The 27,705-nt window shown below is 40.9% G+C and overlaps 4 protein-coding genes and 1 pseudogene across 4 annotated transcripts; 3 read left to right on the plus strand and 2 right to left on the minus strand.

Annotated features, from left to right (window-relative positions):
• The first annotated feature begins 1,172 nt into the window (after window positions 1-1,172).
• On the plus strand, window positions 1,173-3,856 carry LOC131362473 (uncharacterized; annotated as a pseudogene).
• Window positions 3,857-5,742: 1,886 nt separating this feature from the next.
• mpst (mercaptopyruvate sulfurtransferase) lies at window positions 5,743-7,458 on the minus strand. Its single transcript, XM_058405336.1, has 2 exons — window positions 6,772-7,458; window positions 5,743-6,464 (listed from the first exon to the last, which is right to left on the minus strand). Exons 1-2 carry the CDS (start codon window positions 7,358-7,360, stop codon window positions 6,166-6,168), a joined length of 888 nt encoding a protein of 295 aa, XP_058261319.1. The 5' UTR covers window positions 7,361-7,458; the 3' UTR covers window positions 5,743-6,165.
• Window positions 7,459-9,369: 1,911 nt separating this feature from the next.
• On the minus strand, window positions 9,370-17,354 carry si:ch211-256m1.8 (uncharacterized). The gene is made up of 4 exons (XM_058404505.1): window positions 17,204-17,354; window positions 15,657-16,104; window positions 13,754-14,152; window positions 9,370-13,630 (listed from the first exon to the last, which is right to left on the minus strand). The coding sequence occupies exons 2-4, from the start codon at window positions 16,101-16,103 to the stop codon at window positions 9,767-9,769; spliced, it is 4,710 nt and encodes a 1,569-aa protein (XP_058260488.1). The 5' UTR covers window position 16,104; window positions 17,204-17,354; the 3' UTR covers window positions 9,370-9,766.
• Window positions 17,355-19,184: 1,830 nt separating this feature from the next.
• On the plus strand, window positions 19,185-21,145 carry LOC131362495 (mitochondrial ribosome and complex I assembly factor AltMIEF1-like). The gene is made up of 2 exons (XM_058404509.1): window positions 19,185-19,319; window positions 20,895-21,145. Exon 2 carries the CDS (start codon window positions 20,933-20,935, stop codon window positions 21,143-21,145), a length of 213 nt encoding a protein of 70 aa, XP_058260492.1. The 5' UTR covers window positions 19,185-19,319; window positions 20,895-20,932.
• A 149-nt stretch (window positions 21,146-21,294) lies between these two features.
• Window positions 21,295-24,864, plus strand: mief1 (mitochondrial elongation factor 1). Its single transcript, XM_058404506.1, has 4 exons — window positions 21,295-21,441; window positions 21,755-21,935; window positions 22,054-22,325; window positions 22,432-24,864. Exons 1-4 carry the CDS (start codon window positions 21,295-21,297, stop codon window positions 23,248-23,250), a joined length of 1,419 nt encoding a protein of 472 aa, XP_058260489.1. The 3' UTR covers window positions 23,251-24,864.
• The last annotated feature ends 2,841 nt before the right edge of the window (window positions 24,865-27,705 follow it).

The following is a 27,705-nucleotide window of genomic DNA, read 5'->3' on the forward strand; positions in this document are numbered from 1 at the left end:
AAACTATGCAACAACATAAACCTGAATTGCAAATGAATTATTAACCTTGTGTTGCCGAGCAATCCTGCAGGATCTTGTTTAGAAAAAAAAAAACTTCAACAAGACCATATCATCTTTAGGATTTAGCTTATACCATCTAAAGAAGAGCTTTAGATACTATTTTCTGAGCCTTTACCTCAACATCACCTCAACATTTTTGTTATGCCTATTTATTTCCTTTTAAACTCGTTTGCAGTCAGTCGTGTGATGTATGAGCTCATTTTAAGCTAGAATGTCAGAGTAATCAGAGATGGGTGAGTGAAATGGAGAAGGTAAATAAATATTCAGGGACTTTCGGGTTTGGGGCAGAAATCAAGGTAGGAAGAGGGATGCTGTTCTCAATATACAGTATATGTCTGTGTGTGTGTGTGTGTGTTGCTGTCCTCCTCCTGGATAATTACAGAATAAATTACAATAATGCTACAATATAATTTTTTAAATTAGCCATTAGCCATTTTTATGTATTCAGCTATAGTGGGTTATGCTGTGAATAACACATTCATGTACAATCCTGTGAAATAAAAAAATTAAGCTTTAATGATCTTAACAAATCGTGTAGGAAAATTAGCAAAAATTGAACAAATGCAATCCTAAGACGTCTTGTGCCACTATTTTCTTGTTATTTTTTCCTCAATGAACTGTTTGGGAGGAAAAGCTAGAAACAGATCTGGTAAGAAATACAACAGTGAAAGCATCTCTACCACAGTGAAGCATGGAGGAAAAGGTGTGATGGTGCTGGGAACCTTTTCATCAGGTGGTGCTGGTGAAAAGTCTATTAAGATAAAGTTTATAAAAAGCTGCCTGCAGGCTTACCCACAAGGCATGAAAGAAATGAATGGGGAAATGATATTCCATTCTAAGTCACTTATCTATTTGTTTAACTTTTCTTTTAATTTTCTGACCAGTGATTGGTTTGTTGTCCTTGTGTGTGTGTATCTAAACCCACCAAAAGTCAGGGCTCTCAGCTCTTGTATCTGTGAATCATGGTTCAGTTTATTTATTATTATTATTTATTATAGTTTGCACTGTAAGTGCCCAAATTGTTCTCTGCTGACACCCAAGATTCATGGTGATTTGGTATCATGTCTTAATTCATTCATTTTCACTTTATTTTTAATAGGAACAAGGAAGTGATGGATTCCCAAATTGCAAAGAAAAATCAAAGCCTCACCACAGCTGAGGAGATGAGGAACCAAACCAGGAGGAGGAGTATCTGGTTCCTGCTCCTCTCTCCATAGCCATCCTGGGAGAGCTGGTCTTCATCTCCTCCAAAACTGATTTCTCCATCAACAAGAACCCACCTAAAGGTGGCTACAAGTTCATCAGATACCCAGATTCATTTCGTGCCTGCCTCATGCAGGTGTGTAACTCAGGCTGGTGGGCTTTCAATGAGGCCCATAAGAACATGGATCAGATTAGACTCCACACCATGACAGTTCCAGATTACATGAAGACGGCTGTGAAGATCCTGTTCCAAGGCAATGATGAGGTTGTTGAAGCCCACCTCCCTGACCAGTTGGAGAACATCCGTGTCATTGCAGATGACTGTCTTGAGCTGGCCAGTTCAACAGAAAAGAGGTTCACTGATGTCATCAACATTATCCAAGAACTGCTGGAAGCATGTGTAAATGCTGAGCACTTTTATGGAGAGGAGCTGGATGCTATCAAGAAGAAACTGGATGAGTCCAAGCTGAGGAAACAATCATCTGAAGAAGCTACTAAACGCTCAGAGAAAGCAATGAAGGCTATGGAAGAAGAACTGAAAGAAGCACATGAAACATACAAGAGTGCAATGGATTCATTACCCAGTGGATGGGACATGATAGGGATGGATTGGGTTGCAGGCATACCTGACTGCTTCACAGCAATTGTTCATGGAATAATGTCCATGAGATCCAAAATACGACAATGTCAGACTAAAGGTCCAGAATCTGATGCTGATTGCTTTGATGAAATTAATATTTATAGTAAATCTGCAGAAATCCTGAGATGCACAGAGGAAATTCAAGAGTTTGTGAAGGACAAGACAATTAACTGGAAAGGTCTGTATGATCAAAAACACAAAATTACAAAAACAAAATTCCAGGCAGATCAGTTCAAACGAATCAGGGAGAGTTTTGAAGAATTTCCAAACTGCACAGCAAAAGAGGAAGCTCTAAACCTATGTAACAAAGGCATTGAGATCTGTGAAGAACTAGCAAAGTATGCACCAGAGGAGAAATGTGATGAAGCCAAAACAAAGGAGTTGATTGAAAGGATCAGAAAACTGAATGAATCAGCTCGCAGTTTCGACAGCAAAAGTAAAGCTGTTACAAATTCTCCTGCTCTGACTCCCAAACCACCAATGATGTACAAAGAAGAAAGTAAATCTGGGAAAGCTTCAGAAAGGGCATCAGAGAACGCCAGGTTCCGCATAGAGCAGAGCCGTGCTCAACTGGACAAAACCAGAGAGATGTATGAGAAGAGTGTAGAGAACATGGAGAAGAACCAAAAGGAGCTGACTGAAATCCTGATCACCATGAGGAACTGTGAGGTCAAAGAGATAGATTTTAACACCACTATACAAATGCTGGTTAAGGGTATGGATGCCATGGGGAGAGTGAAGGAGCAGTGGGAGAAGATGGTACACTTCTTTCAGACGGTGTCCAACATTGTGAAAATCAGCCTGAACAGAACCCTTAAAGATTTTGTCTCCACATCTGAGAAGAGACAGAAACTTTCCTATAATGCAAAGCTCTTCTCCAAAGATCTGCTCTACAATCAAGCCTTTCAAGCCTCTAACATCGCCAGCCTTGTCAACATGATCTCTACAACCTACACTGAGGTGTCCACCAAGCACCTCATGGATCGTGTCAGCTCTCTGGGAAAACTGATGGCCATGGACAAGGAAAAGCCAGAGTTTCAGTCAGAGGTGGAGCAGTTACGGAACTCCTGTGATGGGGCTCAGAGAGCCATCTTAGCTCTTGTCCTCAAGAACAAGAAAGAGTTTGAAGGGAAGAGTGATGCAAGACTGGAGAAGATTGATAAAGAGTTGCTCGCCATTCTCCCTGCTGCTTCTCCAGAAGAGATGAAGAGCATTCAAGCAGCTGTTAAAAGTGGATTCACAGAGAATGAGGAAGCAGCTTATGCCTGAGTGAATGAACAAAGATTCTCTACAATTATATCCAATAAAGCACCTAAAATATAAAACAAGTGCATTATAGTGTAATTAGCACAGTAATCATATGTTGCTAATATTTTTAAACATATATGTTTTACAGTTGACAGAAAAATGTTCTTCTCAAACATCGTTTTGCATCATATTCTTATTCATATTTTTTTTCTCATTTAATTAATGCTTTAAAACATTCATTCTAATTGCATTCATATCACAAATATTACATACACATTATATTCTTGTGTATAATTAACACTCTGTCTTAGCAGCAAAGTGACAAATTTATTTTGCACTTCAAATTACTTTCTAATACAATAATATAATGTTTTACTTTTTTCATTAGCTTTGCAGTAAATGATAAAGATTTCCTACTCAGAATTCAGAAGTTTCTTTTAGGATCACAAAATCTCAATTAATTCCTCTTTGTGTTCTCATTACAAATTATCATGTTTTTATTTTTTCAGTGGGCATGTCGATGTGAAATTAGTCCTCCATCAAAGTACCAACCCAAGTGTCCCAGAAAAACCCACTGGAAGATTCTGCCAAGAAAAACGTTTTCTTTAATCCTGTGTTGTTTCTCTGTTTTTTGATATCTGGATGTTCACACACTGACCATGTTTGTACATCATCTGACCTTTACCTGTTTTTTGACCATAACTTTGCCACAATTAAAGCTTTCTGCAATTAAATCCCATTCTGTCTTTTGACACTGCAGATTTCCCCTTGCAGATTAATCAAGAACTCTACTTTCAGATCTCAATCCAATCCAGCATCTGGACTTAAAGGATTTGCTGCTAACATCTTGGTGCCAGATACCACAGCACACCTTCAGGGATCTAGTGGAGTCCATGACTCAACAGGTTAGGGCTGTTTACATAATATTAGGCAGGTGGTCATAAATATACATATATATATATACACACACACACACATATGTATGTATGTATATATGTGTGTATATATATATATATATATATATATATATATATATACATATATATATATATATATATATATATATATATATATATATATATATATACACACATATATACATACATACATATGTGTGTGTGTGTGTATATATATATATGTATACACACACACACACAGTTTTGGGACATCTGCCTTCACATGGACATGAACTTTAATGACATCCCATTCTTAATCTGAAGGGTTTAAGGGTTGTCCCCCTTTAACAGCTCCAGCTCTTCTGGGAAGGCTTTCCACAAGGTTTAGGAGTGTGTTTATGGGAATTTTTGACCGTTCCTCTAGAAGCACATTTGTGAGGTCAGGCACTGATGATGGACGAGAAGGTCTGGCTCACAGCCTCCACTCTAATTCATCCCAAAGGTGTTCTATGGGGTTGAGGTCAGGACTCTGTGCAGGACAGTCAAGTTCCTCCACACCAAACTCACTCATCCATGTCTTTATGGACCTTGCTTTGGTCACTGGTGTGCAGTCATGTTGGAACAGGAAGGGGTCATCCCCAAACTGTTCCCACAAAGAGCATGAAATTGTCCAAAATGTCTTGGTATGCTGAAGCATTAAGATCTTTAATAACTGTAAAATACAGAAAGAAAAGTTCAACATTGGATTATGGTTGTGGCTGAAGGAAGTGGTAGCGCAGTGGTTAAGGTGTTGGACTACTGATTGGAAGGTTTTGTGGAACTGGACCTGTTCCGTTGTCCCATCTGATGGTCAAATGATGAACTGCTCCCGCGTAGCATTGGTGTGCAAGCAGCCACCTCCAGCAGGTGTCTTGGAGCTGCTGAGTGAAACAGGCAGTCATTGTCCCAAAATGTTAGCAAGTAGAAGTGAACAGCTGGTCAGGGTGGGCTCCTGGGCAGAGGAAGACTGCATGGGAGTGAAGGACTATTGGCAGGTGGGTATGCTGAAAGCCAAAAGAAAAGCGCAAAAAAAAGGTCAGGTCACAAAGATCTTGCCGGGTATCTGTCACCCAGAGTCATGACTCCAGCCTCAAGAAGCCTTGTGAATCTGTGTAAAGGGAAACTTACAGCAGGAGAACCTGCAGAACCTCAAAACTCTGCAGCTTCACACACAGCATCCTGAGGAAACCTTTCCTGTTCAAACCTTTCCTGATACTAAGAAGCCTAATGGTCAAATGCTCATGTCACATGCTGTATGGAAATATTTTAGGGTGTCTTCAATGTTAGAACCTAAACCTGAAAGTGATGGAGGTTCACTGTGCATGTAATAGTTCTTGTTCAGTTTATTTATTATTATTATTGACTATTAAACATTGTTCCCTTCACCCAAGATAATGAATTTGTCATTGTGTTTGTTTTTGTATATAAAATAAAGACTGGTGTGTTTGGGATTTAGAATAAAGCCCTGGAGTAATGATATCCAGCAGCAAAAGTCATGATGTGGATCAGCAGTAAGTACCAGAGAAGTGCATTCTGGGACACAGTCATGATGATGAAGCAGGAGATGTGTCACTTACATACACTACATTCACTCATGATATTGTATTATCCCGTATAAAGAAAAAATTGGGTATGAGTAAACATATAGTCTGTATGTATAGTTTTACTCTTTATTTGCTTGAACATAATTAATTTCAAAAAATAATGAATTTCCTAATTAAAATGTATGACTATTAATGCTGCTTATATGATACAAATGATAAGAAGAAAACAGTTTTCTTATGTTAGTTATTGTAAACAACAACAGATTAGCGCATTAGCAAAGCTAGAGTTTACTCAGGTGTAGGATTTTAAACCTTTCAGTATGTAGTGCACTCTGTGAACTACAGCTTAATTAAAATCATTAAGTTCATAGACCTAGCGAAGAGATATAAAATCAGTAACATGAATCTTAACCATTTATATTCTTCTGAATTATAAACACAGTCGAAAGCAATACACGAGGCACTGAATGAACTAGTTTAAAGTGCACTTTCACATTCTGCACTCCAGCTTTCTGATCTTTCATTATTTTGTCTCTCACTGTTGTTTGCCTTTCCCCTCTGAGACGATGTGCTCCGGTGCCGCCCTGGAGAACCACTCGGACCACGAGCCGTCATACAGATACACGCCCGGGTGTCCACACAGGTGTGCTGCGAGCGTGATGTGGCACGCCGTCACCCCCGAACCACACGTCACACAGAAGGGCTGCTGAAGGTCGACGCCTGCAACTTGGAACATCTCCATCAGCTCCTCCACTGGACGCTCCAGACCAGAGGAATCCAGAAAGGAAGGAAAGGGCATGTTGATGCTGCCAGGGATGTGACCGGGTTCTGTGCCTGAGAGAGAGAGAGAGACAGACAGACAGAGACAAACAGACAGAGAGAGAGACAGACAGACAGACAGACAGAGAGAGAGAGACAGACAGACAGACAGACAGACAGAGAGAGAGAGAGAGACAGACAGACAGACACAGACAGAGAGGTGTACTTCTATTTATTTAAGATATTTTTATAGTTAATTATCTAAAGTTAATCCATGCACTCTTCTAATAACAGAGACTTCGTAATTAAAACAGCATTTCTAATAAAATAATACTTTAATGTTAATTATAACGCGGTTATTAATTATTACTACAGTGTTTACCTTCGCGCGGTTCAGGCTCGAGCCCCCGGAAGCGTCCCTCCACTCTCGCGTCTACGAGTTGGAACTTCCGGTCAGTGAGGTTCTGCAGAACGTCTTCGTACGTTTTGACCCACGCCGCGTTCCCCTGGGCCCGGAACTCCGCGCGCGCCGGTGTGGAGTACACGTCAGTGACCGGATGACCCTCGTGCAGCCAGTTCTTCATCCCGCCGTTCAGCACGGACACGGAGCGGTGACCGAAGAAGCGGAACATCCACCACACGCGCGGCGCCGCGAACGAGCCGAAGTCGCTGCAGTCGTACACGACCACGTGCGTGTCGTTACCGACGCCCAGCTCTCCCACGTAGTCGGCGAACTCGCTGTCCCCGGGCAGCATGTGATCAAACGGGGACGCCCTGTCGCAGCACTCGTCGATGTCGAAGAACGACGCGCCTGGGATGTGGCGCTGCGTGAACTCCTCACGGGCATTCCGGTTCAGTTTCGGTAAGTACCACGAGGCATCCAGAATCCGCAAACTCGGTCCCACGCATTTCTTTTTGATCGCCTCGGCTAACCACTTAGTGCTCACCAGAGCCTTCACCTGAGCGGCCATGACACTCGGCTCATCTGAACCAGTGATTCACTAAAGAATCGATTCGTTTGAACGAATCATTTTGGGACCTTCCTAACTGAATTCATCGAGTCGATTATCAATCACAAGCAAAACTTTCTGCAATCGGGTAAAGTTCAATTAAACTATGTATATAGGAAATATAAATACACCTTTATAACACAGGCAAAATATTAATGTTCAAAAATTAATGGATGTTATAGTAGATTGTAATGAAAACCGGTTTCTGATAACACTTCTTTACATGTGACTTTTAACAAATGAATTGAAATGGGGGAAAAATACCTTTAGTCCACGGAAATCATAATAGACTTCATCTATATTTTAAAAGAAGTTTATATGTTTTGCATGTCTCTCAGAAACAGCATGAGAGATCATGATGATATTGTCTGCTTGTTCTTCTTATTTAAATCAAAACAGGAAGAGGAAGTTAGAGGTCAAATAAAGGAAACCATTTGGGGTGATTCAAAAGAGTGTCCAGTGGTTTTTCTGGGTCATGGTTTGATTGAAATTCTCAGTTCTATGAAATGTTTTAACAAACTTTAATGTAAAAAAAAATGACTGAATGATAAACAGGATACGTCATTCCCTCCCTGCATATTAGATTAGTCTAGATTCATAAATTAATTTTATTTTTAGAATAACATTATTTATACCATGCATATTTTTTGTTTTAATTTTTATTTAAATGCATAGTTGACATTTGAGTCTTAAGTAGTAAATGTTTTTCAGGAAGAATGTTGTCAACTATATATATAATATGGCATGCAGTTGCTTCAAACAATGCTAAAGCTATTCAAAACACCATTTAATGTAAATTGTGATCGTAATTAATAATCGCAATTACAATTTCAATGGAATAATCAACAATTATGATTTTTGTAATAATCGTGCAACCCTACTTAAAATAAAAAAAAGAAATAAATACATTTGTAAATTGTTCCACAAATACATTATTGATACAGATATTTACATAAATAACCTCTGACACAGGAAGTGATTGGTTGAATCATAGTTAGCTCCTTAGCAAAGCCTGAGGCATCATTTTAAGTGTAAACGTCCTTCCACAGTTGAATAAAATACCTGGGTTTTCACTGGTGTTTCAACAGTGCAACTAATTTAGATGTAGAATGAATACAGTGCTGATGTCCATTTTAGTGCTCAAATTAAAGCAAACTTTCCATCCACATCCATACAACTCTTCTTTTGATTTGTCTTGGAATGAAATTGCAGCAGGTCCCTCTACCTTCCAGAAGATCCTGACATTTAAAACACGAAAACTTTATTTTTAAAAAATCCTTTTGGGAAAGTTGAGAAGTTATGTTGATGTTAGATGTTATGTCCTTTAATGTTCTGTGCAACCTTTTGGTAGCCCACATTTTGAGTCACTATATTTCATTAACAATTTTTTTTAGGTTAACCTAAGCTGATTGGGCAACCGTTTGATAGAGGCCTATATTTAAATAATTATGGGGTCTTGTAAAAACAGTTATATATTGTTGTTATTATTGACCCACTTAAATAAAGAATGCAAAGTAAAAATTCCATTGCTTTTTTCTTGTTGCAGACATTAAGAGGAATTAGGAACAGTCACATTGTCAAGAAGTTGAGGAGCCATTTTATTTTATTTGTGTGTCCCAGTTATGAGATTGTGATGAAACCCTCATAAGCCTTTAATTATAATATGTGTGGTCTCTTTATTTTTATTGCGTTTTATTTTCTTGCCATTTGCAAAGTATGTTAGCGATGTGCTGAACTGGGGTCTTACAAATGAACAAAAATGAAAGTACCACTCTTAACCATGGTGACATAATGGAGAGAGAGAGAGAGAGAGAGAGAAATTTTCCTGACCTAACTTGTAGAATTTTAAAATCTTATTACTCCCTTTTGACAAACTCATGAATTTTCACCAACAATTGAATTATCTCAATTCAGATCAGAACAATTCAGATGAAACAGCTCACATAAAACAGAGACACTTTTATGGGTATCATAATGGTTTTATTGATATTTTCCATAATTCAGAAAACAAAGTTGCCAAGAAATGAAAAGATCTAATTTACTGATGATGTCACATACCCATGTTCCTTACTTAGTGATTAGGTGTACAAGCTGAGATACATACTTTTATAGAATGCAATGTTTATTTTTATTGAGCATCATTGCACAATATCTGAAAGACATACATGAATACTTAATTTAAATCTAATTTCATATATGTGGTCATAAAAATCATCGTAATATGTGGAATCTTACGTGTCACTGTACAGGATCAAATCATGTAAATTATGTTTATGTCTTGCTTTTTAAAACTAACCTTCAATGGGAATTGTGTAATTGTTACAAAAAGTATATTTCTTTATTACTTCAAAGACTTAATAGTGTATTTTAAGGCAGGTATTTCTTGGCTTTCATTCGGGGGATGATCTGCATGTCTCTAACATCATTGTGCTGCAGTAGCCAACACAGGTACCTTTCTGTACCCATGCCCCAACCACTTGTTGACAAAGGTATGACTTTCCTCATGTTGATGTACCATTTATATGATTCCTCTGGCACTGCATGGTGTCGTAGGGCTTCTTGAACCATCTCGGGGGTGCAGTGCCGTTCCCCAAGCCCTACTGTCTCCCCCAACCACAAGAGCAAATCAGCTGCCTTTGCTTTGGTTTCACTAGAGCCTTTAACATAAGCTTGGTAGAAAGGTACACTGAGGTGATCCATTTCTGTCAACCAAACAGCACCGCCATACTTTTCAATCAAGACTGCTTCTCCTTTGCGAGTAAGCTTTCTGCCAAACTGAGGCTGCCCATCTTGTACCCATTCAATACAGTCAGAGGATGGCATCATTGGAATAGCTTGTTCCAGAGTCACCCTTGGGAGTGGTTTCTCCAAACTCGTCAACAGATCCTGTGCATGAGACAGCGTTCCTGCTGCACTTAGGATGATCTTTGAGTGATTTTTTAACATTGCCTGTGTCAAGTGGACCACATAGCCTTCTGCGATGCTAATAGCTGCATCCATGTCACCAAGCAGCTCACACTCAACATGGTAAAACTGATTCAAATGAGTAGCATCAGGGTCCTCTCCTCGAAAACTGGGGGAGACATAGTATGTCCCTGGAAGCCCCTCTTGAAATCGTAAGAAGTATTCTAGGACAAATTGCATGGAGTCAGCCAAGTACACATCTTGGCCAAGCATATTGACAAAAACAGGCTCAGAGTCAGACCCTAGACCCATTGGTGAAGAAATGGTGTCAGTTGTGATTGGTGTCAGTGCATATGAGTACTTGCATTTGTTACTAAAGTAATCAACTGTACTGTGGAATAGAGTATTTTGGATCTGAAAGAGATTGCGGTACCATTGGCTCTTAATGGCTAATATGGAGTGGTTTTTAGGGTTTTCCCAAGTTCGGGGTGGAGTTGTCTTTGTGATTTTTGTGTGGATCTTTTTAAGAGAATCTGCACTTGCTGGAGGACCATCGAGAGATGTGACATACCCAGGATAGATTGGGCAGAACTGAGGAGGCACAGTGGGAGGCATTTCACCTGGTTTTGTGACAATTGGAATCAACTTGGCATGGGCATAGTTTATTTCCAAACCTTCAAATATGAGGGCTACACCTCTAGCCCCCATTCCCTTTTCCAGAAGTTGGGCAACTTTCCGTGCGGCCAAGATGAGGGCTATGTAGTCGTTCTTGCCAAGACGGAAGATGTCACTTGATAGAGGTTTTCTTGGAACCAGAACTGTAAGGCCAGGTGTGTTGGGGAATGGGGTAAGAAAGGCTACATGTTGATTATCTTCCCACACACGCCAGTGTTGCTCCTCCCCTCTCACAATGTGTGAAAAAAGTTCACTGTGAGATGGATCTCCATGGAAATCATAGTAAGATGGAGCATTGGGTGTTGGGAGCTGAGCCTTGATCTTTGCTTGGACTTGGTCAAGGAATTCATCCTCACAACGTGGGCCATTCTTTGAACTACAGCAGCCAGGGTCGTGTGTGTGGAATTCTTCTTCCCTGGCAAGATAAGCCTTCCAGTTGGGTTCTAGGCCATAAAGAGGCAGGATTTTGATAAAAGCAGGCTTGTCTGGTTGGGGTCTAAGCATAAGAGCACATCTGTACACTCCTAGTTTCTCACAAAGCAAGTTAGCAACTGTTTGTGCCTCTAAAAACATTGCCACATAGTCAGGCACTGTTAAGTGAAAAATACTGTTTGGCCCATTTAAGGCTTTTCGGGTTAGAATGGTTGTTCCTGGGGTCCAGGGTTCAGAATGCAAATAAGCTACTAGTTCATCATTTTCCCAAATTACATTTGCGAAGTTCATCATAGGTCTGAAGACTTCAGCTTGAGCAATACCACTTTTCATTGATGCAACAAACATTACCCCAGCATTTGTCTCAACTACAGCTTCACCTTTGTGGTCAACAGCAATGATTCCGGCACATTTTGCACCCAGAACCTCATAAATTACTTCTCGACAGGCTTGTCTCAGATTGTACCCTTTGAGGTTATAGAGACTAGCTACTTTATGAGCAACTGTTTGACGTAAGAATGCGTCACCATCACCAGTGCATGTAACAGCAAGTTTATCATCAGCATATATTCCAGCTCCGACAATCGCTGTGTCTCCAACTCTACCTTTCCACTTGCCTACTAAGCCCCCTGTGGATGTGGCTGCTGCTAGCTTGCCCCAACAATCCAGAGCAACTGCACCTACAGTTTGAGGATGGTTGTTTGTACTTCCACTGAGTTTCCCTGCAAGTTCCTTATATCTGATGTCAGTGTGAAAGTAGTCTGTTTTCACTGGCTTTTCTTTTTCTGAGAGACCCTGCAAAAACTCCTGAGCACCATCTCCAGTTAGTAATGCATGGTTGCTCTTATCCATGACATAACGGGCTGCTTTCACTGGGTTCTTTACATTGTACAAGCAAGCCACTGACCCCGAGTTCTTTTTGTGGCCATCCACAATGGAAGCCTCCAACTCATGCTGGCCATTTTGGTTGTACACAGAGCCCTTGCCTGCATTAAATAAGAAACAGTCTTCTAAAGCAGTGACACTTCGCTGCACTGCATCCAGACTGCTGCCTCCCTGGGTTAGCACTTGCGCTCCCAGTGTAAGTGCTGTGTGAAGGGCAAATTCAATAACCCTGACCACCTTATTGTTCATCATCATTTCCTCCCCTGCTCCACCATGAATGACCAGAGTGAAATCTGACTTTCCTGATAAAGTAGAGTCTGGAGATTGTTTGTCCACCAATTTATTCCAATTATTTGTGAACCCATCTGCTGCTGTGCCATTTCTTTCTTTCTCAGTTCCCAGAAGGCATTCAATGGCCTCCATCTGCCCAGCAATTGCATACCTTACTGCAAGAAGCATCACTGACTTTATATTTAACTCAAGACACTGGTTGAGTTTTCCTAAGATGCCAGCAAATGTTCCCTTTGCATTCAGCACAATTCGGACCTTGTCCTTCTTGCCAAGATATGTAACAGCTAGCTGGTCAGTTGCATAGACATTGCCAACAGCACATTCAACACCTTCCATCAGATCTGAACCAGTTAGGTAGATGGAGGGGCATCCAAAAAGATCTAGAAATTTCTTAAGCGGGTTGTCTTGAGATAGACCATTGCGCAAGACAGCTAAATGAGGTCCTACACCGCTACCACTTTTGGTAGCTTTGATATGTTTTTTGTGCTCCATGAATGCTAAGTGGAACTGTTGAAAAAGCTCTCTGGTATAGTGAGGGACATCATCTGGCCCAATGCAGGACTCCAGGGCTGTAACTAGCTGACGAGACAGCATTGTGACTGAATATGTGGGATCACAGCGACCATGTTTGTAGTGTCGCATATGAGTAGGGGTCACCATGATGTACCGATCAGCTGATTCTCCAAGAGTTTGCCTCAGAGAGAGCTGCAATGCAAAATTGATCCATGCATCATATAATCCTCTGTGACTCCTTAGAGTTGTGAAAACATCTGGGTAAGATGAAACTTCAAAAGTAACAATGGGGTTACTTGCTTCTGAAAGGGGGTAAAGTGGTTGATCCAGCAGTTTAATACCTCCTAGTGGGAACTGGAGAGGTTTTGGGAGGGAAACGGTATCATCTGATCTGTCTATATGCTCAATAGTTAGAGACTCTGAAATTTTCCATACACGTCCAACCACAAGGCCAGCCACCATGCCATCCAGGGCACTGTGTTCAAATAGCATGCCCGCAACACCATCTTTGAACACCACCATGTTTACCACCTGTAAACAAAATGTTCATAATTGCATATAAATTTCAATGCACTTGTACCTTTTAATGAAGCAAAGTTGTTTCTCAATTGCAATGGAGTGAGTTTCTAAAGCATCCACATTTTTACCACATACCTTGTCATAGTACCTCAGACACTGGCTGTTCCCAACTCCCAAACGGACCACATTGAGGGTATTTGCCAGATCCACAGGTGCAGAGCAGTCTTCCAGTGACAGAGCTAGAATAGCACTATCCATCACTCCAAGTGATCCTGCTGCTTCACTGCCAGCTTTCAGGATCTCCTCCCTAACAGCGTACCATGCTTGACGATTAAGAGCAGACAGACCACAAATTGTAGAAGGATCCTGAACAGTCAATGCAGTTGGAAGATGGATTACATGAGCTAACTGGGTGTAGAGTTTAAGAAGTGGCACAGGCGAGATCTTGCCTGATTCGCTACAACTCTGTATAATCTGAATTGGGAATACACCTCCCTGGCAGATCACGATGGCATGGAGGCTTTCTGGATACACCTGAGAATAAAATTTGAATAGTTGTACTGTTATTTATTGAAGTATATTCATATGTACTATTCAGATGAGATTTGAATAGTGGGTATATGTCGGATGATTCATTTTAATACACACTAGGGCTTTTCACACTGCGCTTTCACACCTGTAATTTGAAAGTGGTGTTAGTGCCACTTTTTACCCCGGGTTATGAAATGCATTTAGTAGCGCATTTGCGGTGTTAACCCCACATTGTGGTCCTAAGTTTGTTCGGTGTGAAACCAAACGGTGTTTGCTTGTTGCTGCTGAACACTTGGCAACAGACAGCCAATCAGAAATGTAACAGCGAGGCTCATGTCACATCAGTAACAGGAAACACGCATCATGTAAAGAGCAGCTCATGAGAGAAAGGTAAGAAATGTCAAAAGACGGAAAGCATGTTAACTGCAGTGATAAGGAGGCGGTATTATTCTTACAGTTATGGTGAGAAAAGTCTGTTCAAGACAAATCGGAAGGCATGGTGAAAAATATTTTAAGAGAGTATTTAAGGAACTGACTGACAAATTTAGCTATACTCCATTGTTGGTTGCTAGGCGCTACAATGTAATTGCGACTCCGTTCTGCATCAATAGCATTTCGTAGAGAAGTGTTGACTTTTATAATGTGGTGTCTCAAAGCATTTACTAAATAAATAAAAGTTGTTTGTGTCATTCGAAAGTGGCGTATCCGGTCACTGTCAGTAAATGTAACGCTTGCAATGAAACACTACCAGTGATGACTTCTGGGAGCCACCCATAATTTCCGAAATGAGGATGTGACTCTAAACAATGATGCTACTGTACAAGCAAATACTAATCTCTCCACACTTAAAAGAAATTCAAAGAAATATTCACACACTTTTCTCTGTTTGTCGTCTTTGTTTTCTTGCCTTTGTGTGTCTCATGTGGCTTAAAATGGCTAAAGACCTACATAACATTTTTTGACATTTTTTTTTAATAACCAGCAAGACGCAGAAAAAGCCATGTAAACAGGTTGCCTACTGTTCGTCCAATCAGTGACAGTGACACCGCAAATATACAAATAAGAATGTTAACCCGGGGTTTGGGAATGTACAGTGTGCAATGTCTGTTAATGAATACCCAGGATTATGAGTCAATCCCAGGTATAGTATGAGCAGCGTGAAACGTGATTACAGATAACCCATGATTCTGTTTATCCGGGGTTTAGGATGGTCCAGGGTTAACAATTCAAGTGTGAAAAGCCCTACTGATTGTTTTGATCTTTAATATATGCGTTTGTTGTAAGGGATGTGGCTGTGTGTCTGTATGTCACATGCAACAAATGCTGTCTGTACCAACATGGTAGATGTATATTACTTGCAGTTATTTCTTATTTTGTAGAAAGGAACATTTCAGGCAGGACTAAATCCCTGAAATACTCAAGTAATAAGTACATAATTTAAACTGTTTAATTTACACTTTTTAAACCTAATTCTGTCTGAAAAGAGGTTTAAACACCACATATTTACCTTTATCTGATCCTGATGTTTGCCTGGTAAACGACTGGCAGCAAACATCTCTGACTGCTGCGTGCGTTCTGTAGGTACATCTCCCTCAACAAGCCAGGGCTCACTGTACAGTTTGGCTACAGCCCACAGCAGAGTCGTAGCCCTCTCAAGCTGTACACTCTCTCCACTGGCTTTGGATGGAGGCAGCACAGAGGGAATCGCTGTGGAGGTCGGCAGAGAGTCGAAACTGGACAGGAGACGCTGTTTGAATTGATCGGTCACCCAGTTCTCATGGCAGGAGATGCTGGATTTCAGCTGCTTGTGTATACCCTTGAGAGCTTCTGTTTGCTGAGTAAGAGCACTTTTATAGTGGGTGTACTCCTCTGGAGTCAGGACGAGCTGAAGCACCCGGCTCGCTTCTTTCAAAGTGATGTCTAAGTCGGGAACGGGGTAATCGAGAAGCGCCATCCTGAGGACAAGAGAACCCAGGGCCAGATTTTTTTGATCACTTCTTAAACCAGATTATCTGTAAATTATCACTTAACACAGTATCTAAAAAAGATAATGAGCATGTGTTTAACAGTTGGGTGCAGAAGTATTGCACCACAGATTTTTGCAAATTCATTTCCACCTGACTTCCGATCACAGTACATTCACTTCTGCTTATATCTCTGGAGATGTTGGGTTTTGTTCTGTCCTGCTATTCATCTGTTATTTCTCTCAAGATTATTTATCCACATTTAGTTTTTTTGTTTGTTCTTATTTTGCTACGGTAACTGTTGTGGTAAGTACAGCGCCGGACATGTGACTTGGTTATAAATTATGACTGTAACGATCTCCTCACAGTTCACATGATCTGCAGCACTTCATTGTTTAGGCGAAAATTCAATAAGTTCATTATCTCATTTTCACAAACCAGCGCTTCCTCATGTTTCAGTGAAATTCTAATGCAACCCACAGGATACTCTAAGATGAAATTTTACTTAATGCATGAGAGACACTTTTGTTTCCAACCTAATTAGCCTAGCACGGTGTTTGTGTATCACGTCTTCATGGAAACATGGCACTGGGGCTTTAATATGAGTTTGTCTGATAAGGATGCTTTTTATTTTACAATGATATTTCTGACAATGATAATTATTTTGTATTCTTAGCAGCACCTAAACATATTTTAGGCACATTTCAATATATAACTAAACAGTCCACCCAGTTGTGAGATTTTCTTTTTGTTTGACAGAAATAACATTCACTGCTGAAAGAAAAGTAAACAAGTTGGCAGTTTAGAAACAGATGCTCAGAGTTTCCAAAAGGTTTAGTATAAATTAAATTTTTTTGTATTTTGTCTCCTTTCATAAAACGTCACTCTATTACTGCTTACATACGCTTTGAATCTGTTTAATGTGGGAAATAAAGGAAAACCTTCTGACCAATCAGATTCCAGAACTATACAGCACTGTGGGATGAAATTTCTCAATTTTTCTAAATCTGGATATTTTGATGCATTTATAGTTATTATATATCACAGATTTTATATATGATCTATCTATCTGAATAGAATTTTGACTCACCTGAGAGCAGAATGTCAGACCACAGTTGTGTGCTGAAGCAAACTCCGGTTTTGTTGCAGAAGTTGAACAGGATGAAGTCTGTAACGCAGACCGAGTGACTTTAATTACCGAATTTAATTTCCCACCTCCCCGTACAGGCGGAGTCCGTCACTGCCCCATCTGTTCACCTCCCCGTTCTGTTCAGTCCAAATCGCCAACGTAGCAACACAAACCGCGTCAACACTTATGCCGTAGAGTGTAAATGTCTGAAACAACTACACAGCTATGCAGATGTGGTCTCTTATGTTTAGGACAAATCTAAATACAAAGTTAAACGTTGCAAAAAATGTTTGTAAGTTAGTAAAGAAAGCATCTTTTACATATTTATGCACATTTCAGATGGAAAAAAAATAGAAGTCTGTTGGGTTTAACCTAAAAAAAAGTGAGTGTGATATTCAGATTCTCCAGCATGCTCCATAAAACATAACTCGTTTCCTTATAAAACTGCACACAATCCTCATGTCACAGCTGACGGTACTTTTTGAAAAAGGAAAAAAAAAAAGGTTTTCAAACCACATATTGACTATATACATCTTTATAGAAGTATGGTTTTTATGTAGAAAGTTTTCATTTTATTATATATTCAGGCATATTTGCTGCAAAGAAAATCTTATTAATAAGGAAATATCTGGGTTACAAAATTTATGAATAGTTAGCGTGCCATTTTGGAAGGGGTAAACATTGGTGACTTTATTTTAGAACACATTAAGTGGTTAAGACTCTGGGTCATTGACCAGAAGATCGGGGTTCAAGCCCCAGCACCGTCAAGCTGCCACCGTTGGGCCCCTGAGCAAGGCCCCTAACCCCCACCTGCTCCAGGGGTGCTGCATTGTGGCTGACCCTTCGCTCTGACCCGAACCTCCAAGGACTGGATATGAGAAGAAATAATTTCACTGTGCAGTAATGTATATGTGACAAATACAAGACAACTTAAACTTGCAGCATGCTAAAGTATCATTTAAAAGTTGTTGCTTTACATTTTGGGGGATAAACTATAAAAAGTATATTTTAACTTTATTTCCAGATATGTACAGGGATGTGAAAATGCACTTTAAATATTCTGTATATCTTTTATGTGTAATAATTAGGCACTTCATTTTGCCTTATTTTTTTACAAGAGCTCTGAGGAGCTATCATCTGAAGTGGTGGTGCTAATTATAGGCACTCTAGAATCCTGTGAATCTCTTTATTCCTTCACCGGTTAATTTGCCATTTATCTTCTTTTAGCCAAATAGTTTAATGGGACAAAGGGTCTTTTATCATTCTGGTCATCTCTGTGATCAGATTTCCAATAATAAGGAGCTTCAGGAACCATGTGACTCTCTGACCATCCACATGCCATCTCTCGCCTGAGAACTCAACCCTCGCTGAAGACTCAGTGCTACTGTCTCTCCTTACAGACCCGGATTTTAAGAACAGGAATCATTCCAGCACATTAAGAGTTATGGGGGGATTTATCTCTCTGGATAAAGTCTTAAATTATTTAGAAAGTGTAAAAAAAAAAAAAAAAAGATCATAAACGTTATTATTTCCTTGCCCATGAAAACTTTTCTTAAACCGATGTCTCACATGTACAAGGACAGGATTTTATTCATATTTATCCAGTGATATTTTATCAGTGTCTCATGTGTGTGAGTAGGGCTTTGTTTGATTGATTGATTGATTGATTGATTCGCTTTTAGATAAACGACACTATTTTCTAGGACAGTTGTGTAAAAACGACATTATGTAAAGTGTTGATGGAATTGCCGTGTGATATGCAAATCATATGTAAATAACACCCGTTTAGCGTCACGCTGACTTATTTGCATATGCTGTTCTTATTATTTAAAAATATATATATATAATATTTAAATGGTATATTATTGACATTTCTTTCAACAGGTGTAGCTTCATTATAGTATAAGTACAATTTAAGTTTCGAAAAATATTTATAGATCTAAACGTTTTGTCCTCCGGAAATCATTCTCGCTTGTCGTAGGGTCACGTGGTGTGGGTCTTCCGGTGCCGGATCTGAGGGGAGTTTGCAGCTCCGCCTCGGAATAAAGGACGAAACGTTTTATAAACTTCTTTAATCGTAAGCATTTCTGTTAAATGTATTAAAAAGTGATTGTTTCAGTGTTTGGAGAGGTTAGATATTTTCATTTAAGAACTTTAGTTCCGTTGATGTTTTTAGCTGTTAAAGGTCACCGAGTGAGGTGCTAGCTAGCGAGTTAGCCACCTAGCTCTAACTGTTCCATTTTTAAATGCTTGGTGCCTTATTATTATTATTATTATTATTATTATTGATATTATTGATAAGAATTATTATTATTAATTCATAGGCTATGCGTTGATTAATCGTTGTGATTAAATTAGAGTTTTTACAGAAATCACACTCTGGGTAAATGTCTCAGAACTCTATGTGTCTCGCGCTGTGGTGGGTGTTATAAATGAGTTATAACGCCGCACGTGTTATTACTGTAATAGGTGTTGGGAAGGTTGTACTTAACACAGTGCTGCTATTTAAAACGTGGACCTGTTCAGGGAACGAAGCCATTACGTGAGAGAGTGTAGAAGCGTGACCTCCTGAATAAACTGTCTCTGTGAATAAAGTCTCTCTGTAGAAAGCGTACAGACCTGCGCTGCTGCTGTTACAGGAAACTGATCAACAGCTTCTGGCCAATCAGAACCCAGAACTCAGCAGGAGTCATGAGAGAACCTGGAGATGAAGAGCTGAAAGGGATTGTTGGTGGTGTCTTTTTTCACTGGTCTGTGTGTTAAAAAGCCACAGGATGGTGGACTAATCCCCCGAGAACGTCCTCACATCTCGCACAACCTCCATCTGATCTTAACAAAACCACACGGCTGATATTTTAATAGCTGTTTACAATTCTTCAAAAGTGAATCCCAGCATCTATTTATGTAAACAAGGCTTCGTTTAGTTAAATGTATGTGAATTTGCATAATTCATAAAACCAGAAACTTGTGCTTTCCCTGCTTTATTATAACAATGTTGACTTCGCTGTACAGACACTGTGTGTTTGTATGAAAAACATCTGCACATAGATCAACATGACACCTGAACTGACCCCTAGAAGAGAAAATGCACTTTTCTATGATCACTTAATGCTTTGGACATGTCCAGAGGAGGGAGAGTGAGTATATTGGTAGGAGAATGTTGGACATGGAGCTGCCAGGCAGGAGGAAAAGAGGAAGGACAAACAGGAGGTATATGGATGTAATAAATGAGGATATGAAGCTAGTGGGTGTAAGTGTTGAGGATGGAGAAGATAGCGAGAGGTGGAGAGAGATGATTCGCTGTGGAGACCCCTGAAGGGAAAAGCCAGAAGAAGAAGAAGATGATCACTTAACAGGATGTGTTTGTTACATGGACGGATTTGCTGAGGAATGGAAAATGTAGTTGACACAAATAAACAGAACCGGGGAAATAAAACATTTTTACTGTTAGATATAAAAACAGAGGTTCTGTAGATTCTTTTATCAGTTTCATCAGAAATATGAAATATGACTGATGTGAGTTCCTGAGGTGTCTTGCTATTAAAAGCTCATTACACTTCTTGTTTAAGTTATTTATTTTTTTGTTATTAATCTGTAATAATACAATGGTGGGCGGGGCTTCATTCCATGGTCTCTATTCCATGTCCTGTAGGTGTGTGTGTGTGAGAGAGACTCTGAGAGCTCTCCCTGATGGGCGGCTGGTCCCGCGGCGCCGTGCTGGAGCTGTACAGAGCGCTGCTCCGTGCAGGGCGCCACCTGCAGTACACCGACCGCAACTACTACAGACGTGCCATCGCCCGCGAGTTCAGACGCTGCCAGTCTCTCAGTGAGCCTCGAGAAAAAGAGGAGGCGCTGAAGAGGGGGCAGTTCTTCCTCACCAGCCGTCTGGGCGGACTGGTCTAGAACAGAGCCACGTTAACAAGCAGCAGGTACTTGTCCTGTTACACAAACATCACTGCAGTGATTCAGCTTACAGAGGAGTGCAGGAGACTCACTGGGGTGCACTAACTCGCTCTCTCTCTCTCTCTCTCTCTCTCTCTCTCTGGTGAAGGATGGCAGGAGTGAACGGAGATCGAAAAGGAAAGAAAGATGACAACGGCCTCGGCTCAGCCATTGACTTTGTGCTGTCCAACGCCAAACTTGTGCTGGGGGTCGGAGGAGCCGCCATGCTGGGCATCGCTACACTCGCAGTCAAGAGGGTGAGAGAGAGTTGAGAGAGAGAGAGTGTGTGTGTGTGTAGATTACACAGTCCTTATGTTCTACAGGTTTACTTTTTTCGAGCCTTCAGACTATTTATTCAACAGGATTCTGAATTCATATATGATTAAAGGTTTCCTGTTCCTAGGGTTCTGTAGGTTACCCAGTTTATAAGTTCCATAGATTTCATAAACCATTTGCACGTCCTTTTGACCTTTAAAGATTCTCAGTCAGACGTAGAGTGTCTCCTGGTCTTTGTCTTTCTCCTCTCTGAGCTCCTCACTGAACACTCGTCTTGTGTGTCGTTTGTCTCAGATGTATGACCGAACCCTCAGCGCTCCCACAAGCCCCACAAAGGCCAACCAATCAGGAAAGAGGAGCTGGGAGGAGCCAAGCTGGCTGGGGTCATCGCCACGGACGCTGAACCACGACATGAAGCAGAACGTCAGTCGGTCACTGCAGACACTCCCCACGTCCTCCAGCTCCTTCCAGCCCGGTAAAGTGCTGCTTATTATTTATACCACACTCACTGCATTGTTAAATACTTCAATCTGTTCTCATCAGGTGGCATTTTAACCAATATAGTGTGTGTCTGCGTGTGTGTGTGTGTTCAGATTTTCCACGGAGGACAGCAGGACGTCCCAGCAGCAGCAGCAGGAGCAGTAGTAAAGCAGCGCTGCAGCGAGGGCGTATGCGTCTGTCCCTGCAGGAGCACCTGTGGGCGTTTTATCACGAGCGTGTAAACATCTCGCCTGAGGAGCAGCAGGCAGCTCGACATGCTGCCCTCGAAATCTGTGCAGAGCTCCGAGCTTTCATCCACACCAAAGTGCCAGACATGCCGCTCCGAGACATGTACCTCAGCGGCAGCCTCTACCATGATCTACAGGTCAGCACTCAGCAACAACAAGATTCTAATGATGATAATAATAATAATAATAATAATAATAATAATAATAATAATAATGATACCAAATAATATCCTGTCTCTGTAGGTGGTGTCAGCGGATCATGCTCAGCTGATGGTTCCTCTGATCCTGGAGAAGAGTTTGTGGTCATTCATTCCTGGTGAGGAGACCATCATGAACGTTCCCGGGTTCTGGCTCGTGCGTCGTGAGAACTTGGAGTACTTCCCTCGTGGCAGTAGCTACTGGGACCGCTGCCTGATCGGCGGTTACCTCTCACCGAAGAGCGTGCTGGAGGTGTTTGAGAAGTTGGTGACAGGGTGTATGAACTGGCCGGCGATTGGCAGCGTGCTGGGCTACGTGGTCCGTCCTGCCGTCCCGTCACACACAGAGGCGCTCACGCTCTCTCTGGAGGTGCAGTACGACTCGGAGCGACGGCTCCACGTCGACTTCCTGCCCCTGCTCGTCTCAGAGGATGCTGTGTCTCTAATCGCCAAACCTCACCGCGAGCGAGAGAACCTCTGGAGGCAGAGCTTTTGGTCGGCGGAAACCACGAAGCTGCTGGCTCTGGACCGAGACGATGATGGCTGCCGCTGCGTTTGCCTCAAAATTGCCAAAGCCGTTTGCAAACTGAACCCGGCGCTGACGCCGCTGAACGCCAGTCACCTCGCTAACGCCGTGCTCCTGCTGTGTGAGAGTGAGCGCAACTGGAGCCGCGAGGTGCTGGCCGAACGCTTCACGCAGCTCATACGTGCACTAGTGGGACACCTAGAGGCCGGGAGACTGCCCTGCGCCCTGGACCACAAGGTCAACCTGTTGTGTGAGCTCACGCCACGAGAGGTTGACGACCTGGGGTACACACTGTACTGCTCTCTATCAGACCCTGAGAGTCTGCTCAGAACTGTGTAACACACAGACACACACACAAACACACTGCAGTGTAAAACATGACTTTACTACCAAAACTAGCTCATGCATTAGTTGAATAAGGTGTGTGTGTGTGTGTGTGTAAAACGTCACACTGCTAAAATAGTCTGCTGCTAAACTTCATTGGTGTTAAACAGGTCACCGCACTCACTCATGCTGTTTTCCTTCATAAAACAGTCGTGTGTGTGTGTGATAGCATGTTGATCAGTGTTGCTAATGTAAGTGTTTGTGCTTGAGATCAAAACCCTGCCGTTTGATTTGATGAATTCAAGAATAATTTAAATAAAACAGCGCTGATGTCATGGCATGAGTTTGGTTCCTCATAACCCAGTGCAGGGCGGAGTTCCTGGCACCGCCCTCAGGGGGATTAGTTTCCTATAACAGCATGTCCTCAAGAGTCTACTCCTCTTACAACACTGTAATTTAGCAAGAATTACAGTTTTTATTGCTGAAAGAACGACACGGTACATTTTAATCTGTTTACAGTTACACTTAAACAAGTCAGTTCCTGCTGTTGCTTGTTATAGCAGCTATAAACACTCATCAGTCTCTCTCTGTATTCTCTCTCAGACCATCACAGCTTGTCATGTTGTCATAGAAACTGCACAGAAGTGTTGCAAAGACTGTTACAAAGCGCTGACACCGGAGACTCCTTCCACACGTCTCGTAATGTCTTTATAATCAGTGGAGCGTCCACCGCCGCGTCCGAGCTGTTACTATAGAAACGATAAAAAGTCTCAGAACGAACGCATTCGTATAAACCTATGATTTTGATGCTGTTATAGAAAACAAACCATCTCCTTCTCTTCCAGCCAATCAGAATCCAGAACTCTGCAGCGATGTGCAGTAACTGTGACGGGAAGGAGAGGCTTTTATTTTCATGCCATTTTATCAGGTCTAATAAGATTCGGAAACATGTGAAATGAGTGAAGAAGAGCTGCAGCATTTCACATAATTTAATGACTGTGACTTTTATTTGAAATGTTTTTGGAGTTTCTTCAGCTCGCTCATGGCATGTCTGTGGTGTTGATGTGACTGTAGCGCGGGACGAGGCGGAGCGAGATGCTCTGATGGAAGATCCGAACGTTTCTGAGGAGATCATTATGCAAACGTCCCTTTCAGTGTTCTCTCTTCCACCAGTGAGTTTTTTATACTGGGAATGGTGTGCAGAAGAGTTCGGTGTTATGGAGTCGTACAGGGTCATGTTCATCCTGGACTCATTTATTTATAAAAGGGGGGGGGGGTAGCTTTAAATGTTACTGATAGTGTGTGAATATTTTTGGTACCTTAAGAATGTTTGTTATGGTCGTGTTGTTTATTATTCGCTGAGGGTCGTGTCTGCTGCTAATAGACGCCTCGAAGCAGATGACCTTCAGCAAATGATAAATGACGGTTGGTATGAATGAATGAATAAACAGATAAATTATTAAGAACGCTATTTGTGTATGAAATGCAACTCAAACTCTAGTAACATCAGATCTAAAGCCGTATTTAATCAGAGAAACATGTTAGTTATGATACAGATGATGATGATGATGATTCACTGCACTGTGATGTAACGTGTCTTGTGATCTATTAAAACAGCAGCAACGCTCACGCTTTCACGTCCGCCTGCGTTATTTGGAGCAGAATGAGTGATTATGTTGGATCCTGTAATTCGGAGGCTGGTGAGGGAACGGCTGTTTATAGCTGCTGTAATGTAAGTGACAACAGGAACTACCTTCAAAAAACACGCTGTGTAACTATTAATGGATAAAAAGTTCTTAAGTTGCACTGGTGTTGATTAATCAACTCTGATTAATCAACGCCACGCAGGCACTTAGAATTTTACTGTCACACACATACACACACACACACACCCTTTAATATATTGTGTTTTTAACAAGCAGCTCATTGTACAGACAAATCAGATAAGGACAAACAGATATATGTTTATATAACGTAATTCAGTTTTTATTATTTGACTTAAAATGTAATTGTTAATATTTATTCACATTTAATTCATAGGTTTCAAATGGAATTAAAAACAAAGATTCACAAGTATAAATAGTTAACTCTACAGCAGTAGAGTTAGTGTGTGGTGGCAGGAGCTGACTGGGTGTGGCATGTGGGGGTGGGGCTTAATAAGGGGGTAAAGTCCACGTCTCCTGTACTCAAGTGAAAGTAGAGATACTCGAGTTAAGGTATTACTCCAGTAAAAGTAGAAGTCCTTTTTTCTTGAGTTAAAGTACAAATGTATTTAAGTAAAAAGTACTACATTTATCTATCACCAATGTCATTTTTATTTTATTTTATTTTATGTGAAGATTCAGTCCCTCTACTCACACATGACTGTTAATACAAGGTCTGAGAAATGATCATGTCATGAAAATTATTCTAAATAAAGGAGCACAAGGGGAACATGGGGCTGGAAAATAGCAGGACTGGTGAACAATTAGACAATTTAGATTATTCTTATTATAGTAACAAATTAAAACCATGATAAAACACTTTAGTGTGTGTGTTTACAGGGCACAGGTATTTGTGCATGGACACTACACAAGAAACAGGACCCTTATATAAAGACGTAGCGTGTAAACTGTTTCCTACATAAAGTGCTTAAAAATGAAAATATAATCACAGCAGAAGAAAATATGAAGTTTACATACAGCGGGACAGTCGGACTCGGTCACTCATACAGAATAACTAATGTGTGCTGGACACTCCTGTGTCCTGGGAATCAGTTTTAAACAAATGACCAGTGAGGATCTAAGCAGATTGACTTTAACAGAAACTTGCTGCTCTACAGATTCAGAGGAAATAAAGTTGAAATTCAGTGAATATTTCAGTATTCAGTAACTAATGCTTTAGTGTGTGATGGACAGTTACAGTGTTTGTGCAGTAATCTGATTCTGCTTTACATGAAAAAGAAATGTTACTTGGTGACCGGTCAAATATCAACAATAAAAGTTGAGCTCTTGGGTGATTGTGTTGCTGTAGAACATCAGTAACGTTAATGTAGACTGCTGCTCAAGAGTTACTGATTACGTTAGCTTACTTAGCTAACTAAAGTATGACTAGCCATATGTGACATCATTAAGATAATGACAGATTTATTCACATACACAGTAAAATCCTTCAACACTGCAAGCTAACACTAGGTTCATATTAAAGAAAATGGTCATTATGATGACCACAGGATGCACTGACCTCTATGTTTACACAAATATGATGTTGAATTCTTGTGAGAAGTAATGGTAGGTTACTGAGACAGAGCAGGAATCTGAATATGAAAGAGTCTTGCGTCTGTTACTTAAAACAAATCCTGCACGTCAGGCCATGGGTGGTCAGGTGGAGGGCTGTGGTCAGGGTTTTCTTCCATCGTAGTCTACAGTATTTCAGGCTGTGACACTGCAGTGTTAATGCTCTACAGAACCGCTTGTGCTCGCTGCATTTAATCAAACCAAAATGTTACGTTATGTTAGATCAGAAATAATGCACACGCTGTAGCTCGGTTTGCTTACTGTATAAGGACAACTGCTTTTCTTTTTTCTTTCTTTAATATAAATATAATGTAATGGAGTAAAAAGTACGATGTGTTACTTCAAAATGTAGTGGAGTGAAAGTAAAAAGTCTGAAAAAATGTTATATTTTAGTAAAGTATATATTACAAATACTTCATTACTGCCCACCACTGGGTGTAGGAATGTGTGGGTGGGGCTTTATAGGGTGTAGTTATGTGGGCTTAATGGGGTATAGTTATGTGTGGGTGGGGCTTAATGGGTGTAGTTAATGGGGTGTAGTTATGTGTGGGTGGGGCTTAATGGGTGTAGTTAATGGGGTGTAGATATGTGTGGGTGGGGCTTAATGGGTGTAGTTATGTGGGCTTAATGGGGTATAGTTATGTGTGGGTGGGGCTTAATGGGTGTAGTTAATGGGGTATAGTTATGTGGGCTTAATGGGGTGTAGTTATGTGTGGGTGGGGCTTAATGGGTGTAGTTATGTGGGCTTAATGGGGTATAGTTATGTGTGGGTGGGGCTTAATGGGTGTAGTTAATGGGGTATAGTTATGTGGGCTTAATGGGTGTAGTTATGTGTAGGTGGGGCGTAATGGGTAGGGTTTATGTGGGTGGAACTCCATAAGTCTAGTGTATGTGGGCGGGGTTTATCAGACAGTATTTTGTTTTGAACACTGCTCAAAATACTCTTTAAAGCAAAGTCATATTATATTACTTAAAAAAAATCATGAAGAAAAAAATATTAATTTTATAAGTAATTCAGATGAGTGTTGATCTGTGAGACCAGACTGATACTCAGAGAATCAATGGGGTGTGACTCCTCCCATCCTTCTGGCTTTTCGGTACAAAAACATGTGATCTTCATTCTAACAGTACAATTAAATCAACGCCTCACGTTACAGTGATCAGGGGAGTCGTGTGATCGGGGGAGTCGTGTGAT

Source organism: Hemibagrus wyckioides, linkage group LG12, assembly GCF_019097595.1.
Source record: "Hemibagrus wyckioides isolate EC202008001 linkage group LG12, SWU_Hwy_1.0, whole genome shotgun sequence".
In the NCBI taxonomy this organism is placed as follows: Eukaryota; Metazoa; Chordata; class Actinopteri; order Siluriformes; family Bagridae; genus Hemibagrus; species Hemibagrus wyckioides.